Source organism: Gracilinanus agilis, chromosome 3, assembly GCF_016433145.1.
Source record: "Gracilinanus agilis isolate LMUSP501 chromosome 3, AgileGrace, whole genome shotgun sequence".
Lineage (NCBI taxonomy): Eukaryota > Metazoa > Chordata > Mammalia > Didelphimorphia > Didelphidae > Gracilinanus > Gracilinanus agilis.
Window position 1 is genome coordinate 645055297 of NC_058132.1, and position 9546 is coordinate 645064842.

Here is a 9546-nt window from a genome sequence, read left to right on the forward strand (position 1 = left end):
ACAGTAGAATAACAGATGAGGTGGCAGAATTTTAGGGCAAACCTGTCTGGTGGTCCCTCCAAGCTGAATCTACAAGCAAGGATCATTCTGATCATTCTAAAGCAGGCCCCAAGTCTACAGGACCTGAACCAGTTGCTAGATATTGTCCTATCTCCATTTGTCTCATATATATATATATATATATATATATATATATATATAGTCTTCTCTTTATCCACATCCCTGACAGCCATACTGAGGCCCTCATCATCTCCTGACTCTTCTACTGTCCTGGTCTTCTAGTCAGGCTGCCTCACTTCCCAGTGTGCCCATTCCAATTCATCTTCTATCCATTTGGGATCATTTGTAAACATCAGGCCAAAGCCTGTGCTTCTGTTTGTTTATTATTGTTACTGCTGTTGTTTTTCACTGAGTCCCAATCACCTACAGACTTCAATTATCAGCTTCATCATTTGACATTCATAACTTTCCAAATTGGGTCCCTTCTTACTTGCTTTCAGTTTTTTTACTATGTAAGAATTCCATATACTTTAGGATTTACTCATCTTCGCTTACTTGCCATTCAGTTCTGCTTGATGCCCAATCTCCCATCTCCAAGCTTTTGCCCTGGCTCTTCTCTATGCCATCAATATTTTCCTTCCTCACCTGCACTTCTTAGAATCCTTGGGTACCATTAGGTCTCAGTTCAAACATTTTCTGAGAGGAATATATCCAGATCCCTCTTTCCTCTTCCCCTCCTCACCAGCAACCTTCTAGGTATCTTGGATGTCCTCAGTATATACTTACACATTTATGTTCTCCTCCTATTTAGAACATAAGCTCCTGGAGTACAAGCAATTTTTTTTGTCCTTGATTATGTGAACTGTGAGCAATTATTGATCAGTTTAGGGCTAGTGGAGGTAAGTATGTCCAATAGCAATAATGTGGAGAAAGCAATTGAGATGAAAAGGGAAGTGACTCCAGAGTCAGTGCACCAGGTTCAAATCCTGGTTCTATCCCGTACTCTCTGTCACCTTGGACAAATCATTTTCACTTCCCCAGGGGAGTGTCCCAGTCTCTCCATTTGTAAAATGGAGAAATTGAATTAAATGACTTCTGAGGCATATTCTAGATCCTAATCAAAGATCTCATGAAACCCTGGTTCAGGCAGTTGCTGTCTATGTGACCTTGAGTGAGTTTCTTTCCCTCTCTGTGCCTCAGTTTCCTCTTCTGTAAAATGGGAACATTAGGCTAGCAGGCTTCTAAGCATACTTCCAACCCTAAATATGGGATTCTACCCAGGGATAACACCTTTGGGCTTTGAATCCTAGTTGCTGCTCCAGTCTCATGGTCTGACATCTCTTTCCTTCTTTTATCAGATGTGTGAGCTCAGATGAACAACCCCTCAATGGCTGGTACATCTGGTAAGCACTCTCTGGTCAGAGTTTTGGAAGCATTTTGTGGCAGATGAAACTTGGTGCCTGTTTATATTTTTAAGCACTCAGACCCCCCTCCCAGGCCCACCCCAGGGTGTTGCTGTCTCCCTAATACTCTCCTGTGCTTCCTTTGGCTTCAGGTGGCTAATGCTGCTCTCGCTGATCTCCATCATATGCTGCATGGTCCTTATCTGCCTCCACTGTTGGCTGAAGAGATCCCATTCCAGGTCCTCTGGGCGCACTGTGGCAGTGTTTGCTGTCAGCGACATTGAGTCCATTTCTGGTATGTCTTGTGACTTCTTTTCTTTGGTTTCACCACTGTCAGGGTAATGGGGTAAGTCAGGGGAATCTTCGTGGGCATATGGAACAAGAGATTTATTCCTGAAGGGTGATCTGAAGGAGAGATTCTTGGGAGATGAGAAATGAGAGCAATGACTTGTTATTCTCTATCATAAATCCCCCTGGGCGCAGCTGGGTAGCTCAGTGGATTGAGAACCAGGCCTAGAGATGGGAGGTCCTAGGTTCAAATCTGGCCTCAGACACTTCCCAGCTGTGTGACCCTGGGCAAGTCACTTGACCCCCATTGCCTACCCTTACCACTCTTCTGCTTGGAGCCAATACACAGTATTGACTCCAAGATGGAAGGTAAGGGCTTAAAAAAAATCCCCCGGGTCTTTCTCCTGGGGAGAGAGGACCCAGAATTCCTTCATCAGGAGCCACTTTTGATTGTACAGAGTACTTGAGAGATTGTTGAGTCTGACTTGGTCATTTTGAAGATAAGAAATGTGAGGCCCTGCAAAGTGGAATAATTTGCCTAAGGTTACACGAAGAGCAAGTGCATAGCCTAGGGAGGACTCAAGCCCAGATTCCCTCACTCCCAGGTCAGCACACTTTCCTCTCTTTCCCACTGTGTCTATTTACCAAAAGCCTCACAATATATCAATTCAGGCACAATTTAAAAATGCTTAATGTTCTGGAAACCTACCACTAATGAGAGGCCTGGCACTGCATTTCAATTCATTTCAATAGAAATAATTAACTGTCCGCACTCAGGAAGGCACTATATGAGCTACTATAGAAACAAAGATGTATAGCAGTTGGTCTTTGCCCCCTTGGTGGACTCACGATGCCTGCCAAGGAACAACAAGAATGAGGGAGAATGGGGCCACTACAAAGGAAAAATACAAACCAAGCTTTGTGAGAAATGTGCCATGAATGGCAGCTGAGGGTGGGAGCGAGGGCAGAAGATTAGAGAATCTTATTTAAAATATGGCGCCCGAGTTGGACTTGGAGGAAAGGAAGAGGCTCCATTGGGTGAAGCTGGCAAAGGGAGATGTCCATTCTAGGCAAGGGCGAGTAGTATCAGTAAAGACCCAAAGATGCTAAAAGCTAAGATAAGAATGGAGTAGCCAATAGTTCACTTGGGCCATGATGCAGAGGACACATTATCTAAGAATACAAGAGCCAAACCATAGAGAAGACCATATATCAGTATCAAAAGATCAGATTTTCTTCCATAGTCATTGAGGAGCCACTGAAAGTTTGGAGTTAAGAAGTCATGGGAAGACATCCATATATATCTGGAAGATCAGGAAATTGTGGAATAGCTTAGTCTTGAGAGAGAGAGACGTGATCATAGGATAATAGGCCAAGAGGTCATTAATTTAGAATTAGAATGAAATTTGCTGAACCTGGGGTCCAAAACCCTGATTTCAGACAAGAAAAAGAGGGAGGATTTTTAGGATGTGATAATAGCCACCATAAATTATGGACACCTCAGCTGGGAGGAGCTCGATGACAATGGAAATTAAAATATAAGAGGAGAAAGCCGATCGAGGGAGAATTGGCTGAATGACTGGTCAGCTAAATTATAGAACTTTCCAAGGAAGGCAACAAAAAAGAGGATGGGTCTCAAGTTCATGCCATAGGAAAATAGATGGAGAGAACCAATGCTTAGCCTGGAAAGAAGACTCAGGGACCTGTGATAAATGTCTTGGATTGGCAAAAGTGCTGAACTAGGATCACGTGGCCTGAATTCAAACTTAAGCTCCACCTCTTATTGCCTGTGTGACCTTGGGTAGCCCACAACTTCTGAGACTTAATTTGCTCAGCTATAAAATGAGACAGTTGGACTAGATGACCTTTAAATCGATCCCTGCCTAAGTTGATCCTTGAATCCTCTAAATTCTGAAAGTCAGCCAAGCAAGAGAGATTTCATTTATTCTTATGAGGAACAAGGCACAAAAGCTAAGAACAGTGGGAGAGGGGAAGTAAAAGGGAGTCAGCCTTTGGTTTGCTGTCAGGAAGATTTTGCCAACAATGGAGTGAACCTGAAGTGCAAATACTCCCTGGGGAGGTAGTTACCCACCTTTGCCCATTAGAGGGCTTCAAGCAAAGGTGAAATATTTCTTAAGGATTGACCAAAAGAGTTCTTAAGGGGCAGCCCCATTCCCAAAGTGCCCACTCCCCAGTACCTACCAAGGTGTGGCTCCCAAGCAACTGATTCCTTTTGTGCCATCCCCAGGCACTAAGACCTGATCTACATTTTGTGCAAATATGCCAATGAGAATATAGGTACCCAATCCCTTCCTCCTCTGCCCTTCAAATCCTCCATCCTGTCATACTTTAAGAGAAAAATCAAGTGCTTCTCTGGAAGATATTTGAGACAGGCGGCCAAGAAACACCAGTGACATCCTCTGGAGCAGAGTTACTTTACAAGCTGTGCTCTTGGTCTGTGTTGTATTTGGTGTTTGGTTTTGCTTTTTTCTTCTCTTTCCCGGGGTTCCCTTATAAATTTAAGTACTGGCACTAAATCAGTATAAAGGAGAGAACAGTAAGGCATGTTCACAGCAGAGATCAAGGATCACCATTTGATTGCCTCAGGTTATTATCAATAGTATTGGATGGAGACATGAAGCTTCAGGCAATCTGGACCACTGCTCCAACCTAGACAACTAATTCAGTTACATTGACTCTTCATTGAACGTTCATGGGGCTATTAAAAAGTCAACATAGTAACCTCAGCAGAAGTTAAAAGTGAGTTCACAGAAGAAATACAGAGCCAAGGAATGATGCCCATCTTGGCTTTCAGTATTAGCCCGTAATGACACAGTGATGGCAACATCCCTAGGTCAAGACACAGGTTCTAGTATGGTCTCGAGCAAGTCAATTCCTTCTCTTGGCCACAGTTTTCTCTGAAAAAAATGAAGGGATTAGAGCAAAGATCCAATCCTCTTTTAGATCAAATGATCCAGGGGCAGCCAGTGGCTCAGTGGATAGATGCAAGACCTTGAATTGTTGGGAGAACTGAGGATTGAAATCTGGCCTCAGACACTTCTTAGCTATCTTACCCTGGGAGAGTCACTTAACCACATTTAGCCTTTGCCTTTCTGTCTATACTAAGACAGAACATTGGGGGTTTAAAAAAGATACATCTCTGTTTTTGCTCTTTGTATTTTACATATCAACTCTATATTTGCCTTACGAAGGGAATTTGGTAGAACTCATTCCATCCCTTTTTTTCCTGAATATAGCTTAGTGTCACAATTAAATTAAAAAAATATTTTATAGAATTCATTTTTGAATCCACCCGATACTGGGGAATTTTTTCTTGGGGATATCATTTATGCCTTGTTTGATTTATTTGTCTAAAATAAGGATTTAAATATTTCCTCTTCTGTTAATCTGAGCAAGTTATATTTTTTGTAAATATTCATCAATTTTACTTAGATTGTTAGAAGTATTGGCATGTAATTGGACAAAAAAGCTCTTGTTAATTGCTTTATTTTCATCTTCATTGCTGTTGAATTCATCCTTTTCGTTTTTGATACTATTGATTTTGCTTTCTTCTTTAAAAAAAATTAAATGAAACAGTGGCTTGTTAATTTTGTTAGTTTTTTCCTAAAACCAGCTTCTATTTTTATTTATAAGTTCAATGATTTTCTTACTTTCACTTTTACTAATCTCACCTTTGATTTTCAGGATTTCCAATTAAATACTTAATTGGAAATTTTTAATTCATTCTTTTCTATTTTTATAATTGCATATCTATTTGTTGATCTGATCATTCACTATTTTACTGATGCATATGTTTAGAAGTTTAATTTTTTTCCTAAGTACTACTTAGAATATATCCAGTAAATTTTGGTGTGTTGTCTCTTTGTTGTCTCTTTAACAAATTTGTTGATTGCTTCTATGATTTGTTCTTTGACTCACTCAATCTTTAGGATTAAATTATTTAATATCCCATTAATTTTTAATCTATGCCTACGTAGCTCTCTTATTGAATGTAATTTTTTCTTTGCATTATGATCTGAAAATGAGGCATTTAATATTTCTGTTTTTTTTGTTTTGTTTTGCTTTGCTTTTTGTTGTGATGTTTTTGTGTCCTAATTTATGATCAGTTGTTGTGAAGGTAAAATACACATATGACAAGAAAAATATATGTGTTATTTTTTCCTCAATCAGTTTTTTCCAGAGGTCTATCACGTGTAACTTTTCCAAAATTATATTAATCTTCATAACTTCATTCTTTTTGTTAGATTCTATTAAGTCTAAGAGGGGAAAAAATGAGGTCCTTTACTAGTATAGTTTTATTGTCTATTTACTCCTATAATTCATTTAATATTTCCTTTAAGAACTTTGATGTTATAATTTTGATGCTATATATTTGATGAATGTATGCTTAGAACTTATATTAATTCTTTATATATATGGTACATTTTAGGAAAATTCCCTTACATATCTTCTTTAATTTTATCTCTTTTTGCTTTTCCTTTGTCTGAGATCATTATTGCAACATGATTGCTACCCCTATTTTTATTTCCCTTAACTGAAGCATACTAGATTCTGCTCCAGTCTCTTATTTTAACTCTTTCTGTCTCTTTGTTTTAAGTGTGTTTCCTATAAACAACATGTTGTTGGATTCCAGTTTTATTCTATTTTGCTCTTAGATTCCATTTTAGGAGTGAGTTTATTTACCCAGGAAGTATTATAATCAGTTTTCCTGGGTAGATTATTCTTGGTTGTAATCTTAACCCTTATAACTTCTGGGATATCATAATCTGAGATCTCCAGTCTTTTAATGGGAAGCTGCTGAATCTTTCATGATTTAGGCTTTGGTTCCACATGATTTGAATTGTTTTATTGTAATCACTTGCAATATTTTGTCCTTGACAAGAAATCTGGAATTTGACAGAAATGTCCCTGGGAATTTTCATTTTGAGCTCTCTTTTCAAGAAGTGATCAGTAGATTCTTTCAATCTTATTTTACTCACCCTTTATAAGATATAAGGGCAGTTTTCACTTACATATATTTTTCTGATAATGGCTTTGAAGTAGTCAATAATTCTTAAACTGTCTTTATTCAACCTCTTTTTCAGGTTGGTTGTTTTTTCCAATGAGACATCTCATAACCATTTCTTTTCCCCCATTATTTTGATTCTTTTCTTGTTGTCTAATGAAGTTATGAGCTTCCACTTGCCCAATTCTAATTTTTCAGGAATCATGTCCTTCAGTTAACTTTTGTATCTTGAAAAAAAGAGGCTTATCTTCTGTCTTAGACTCAACTAAAGCAGAAGAACAGTAAGGACTTTGCAATTGGGATTCATTGGCTTGCCCACATAGGAATGCATTTTTTTAAATCATTTTTTAGCTCTTCCAGGAATCCTTGTTGCCTTTTTCTCAGTTTACAATTCCCCCCTTATTTTAGTTTTGCTTTTAAACTTTTAGATATCATTGTCTTTGTATGAATTTGTATCTTTATCTTTCCTGCTACCACAGCAACGTTTTTAATGATCAGGTTCTTTTTTTTTTATTATTTGCTCATGTTTTCTAGCCTCTTTGTGAATTTTTAACTATATGTTAACATTAGGCTCCTGAAATGAAGGGGGCATTGTGCAAAGCTTCAGGTTTTTCATATTAATGTTTTCCAAGCTAGTTCTTGAGATCTGTAAATTTTGAAGTCTTCCCAAGAGATATGATCTAAGGAGAAATGTAGTAAATTTTCCCTGCCATTATGCTCTGGTCCTTACCCAGGAAGGAACCTTGTTCCTCTGTAGCCACAAAAGCTATTGCTCCTTTTGTCCCTTAAACTGTGACCTGGTCCTCTGTTCTTTTATAGCTAAAAACAATACTGCTTGGGGCAGCTGGGTAGCTCAGTGGATTGAGAGCCAGACCTAGAGATGGGAGGTCATAGGTTCAAATCTATCTTCAGACACTTCCCAGCTGTGTGACCCTGGGCAAGTCACTTGACCCCATGGCCTAGCCCTTACCACTCTTCTCCCTTGGAGCCAATGCACAGTATTGACTCCAAGACGGAAGGTAGTAGTTTAAAAAAAAAGCAATACTGCTTCCTTTTCTCTTGGAAATGAGACCAGAGCCACTACTTCTTTATGAATGCTCACAAGCACTAAAAAAAATGAGATGAGGGCTCTGTTCCTCTGTGCAAACAAGTGCTAGGGTTCCTCTTCACCCTAGAATTACAACCCAGAATTCTGTATGGGCAATACAAAAAGTCTGAAACACAGTGCTAACAAAGGGTTCTTGCATAATCTCTTTCTTAGCATTTCTCCAACCTCCTTGCCATATAAGCCCTAAGAACTCCTGAAACTGCTGCTAAGACTATTGCAGCTGTCTCCAGTGTCTTCTAATGGTGTTGCAATGATATGGCCTGTGTTGTGTTCTAGGCCCACCCACTAGCTTGATGTGACAGACTTTTCTCCACAATCTCCTAATTTGTCTTGGTTGGAAAAATCATTTTACTTCAATCTTTTTTTCCCTTTTTGTATCTACTCTTTCAGAATTTGAGGCATTATTTTAAAGGTGTTTGGGGGATAATATTGAGAGTTCTGATGAGTCCTTGATTCTACTTGGCTATCTTGGCCATTCACTGGATAAACAGTTATCACCATCATTATCATCATCATCATACTTTTTGGAATTACCTTCACAGACCAGATAGGTGTCAGTCTGTGATGAGAGGATTTGCTTTTTGAAATTGTCCAAAATCTTATAGAGCCACATCTATTAAATTAGAACAGTAAATAAGGGCAAGACTGTTTGGGGAACAAAAGGAGTTAGTGACACAAAGTAATGCAGATTCACAGAACTCTAGACCTCACTGGTCATTAGGTATACCTTGAGGGAGCTGGTGGTACACTGGATAAAGCGTTGAGGCTAGAAACATGAAAATATGAGTTCAAATCTGAACCCAATCACTTATTAGCTATATGACCCTGAGAAAGTCATTGACTTCTGTTTGTTTCAGTTTCTTTATCTGTAAAACAGGGATATTAATAGTACCTATTTCCCATGCTTGTTGTGAAGATGATATGAGATATTTGTAAAGTGCTTAGCAGAGACCCTGATACATAATAAGATTAAATAAATGCTTATCCTGTCTTGTACCTGTATACTACTTAACTGCAAAAGTCACCTGACATCATGTCCTACAGCCTATTCTGGAAGGCAATCCATGATGAAGAATTCACTATCTTTCACAGTTGCATATTCTACCTCTGGGCAACTCTGAAAAGATGTTTTTGGTTTAGTTTTGTTTTGTTTAGATATGGGGTGATTTTCCATGTAAAATGTGTAGCTTTCTCCTGTACCTGTCCTAGAGGAAATGATATAATAAATATAATAGAATGAATCTAAACTTTCATTCACAAGACAACATTTCCTGCATTTGAAAACAACTATCCTCTCTTACCTGTTTCTTCCCTTCTCTTTACTAAAGGACCTCAAGGTACTTATTTGATACTTATACAGTGTGAGTTTGGTCACTTCACTATCCAGGTGGCTTTTTTATGGAGATTCTCCAATATAAGTATCCTCCTTACAAAGGGGTCCATACCTGAACACAAGAGCCCAGGTGTGTTTGGACCAGGTTAGAGCACAGTGTGATTATCATCTCTCTGTTTCTGCATGCAAAAATTTCCTTCCTCTCTCCCTCCATTCCTCCCTTCCTTCCTCCCTCCCTTCCTTCCTTCCTTGCTTCCTTCCTTCCTTCCTTGCTTCCTTCCTTCCTTTTTTTCTTCCTCCCTCCCTTCCTTTTTTCTTTTCTTCCTTCCCTCCATCCCTCTCTTCCTCCCTCCCTCCCTTCCTTCTTTCCTTCTTTCTTTCCTTCCTT

The 9546-nt window shown here is 38.9% G+C and overlaps 1 protein-coding gene across 1 annotated transcript in view; it reads left to right on the forward strand.

The window, feature by feature from the left end:
* Positions 1–9546, forward strand: part of TMEM207 (transmembrane protein 207) — a 26128-nt gene that overhangs the window by 10979 nt on the left and 5603 nt on the right. Inside the window, exons 2-4 of the mRNA XM_044669507.1 lie at positions 746–756; positions 1359–1403; positions 1556–1698. Of these exons, the coding sequence (XP_044525442.1) occupies positions 746–756; positions 1359–1403; positions 1556–1698 (199 nt within the window). The remainder of the gene's footprint in view (positions 1–745; positions 757–1358; positions 1404–1555; positions 1699–9546) is intronic.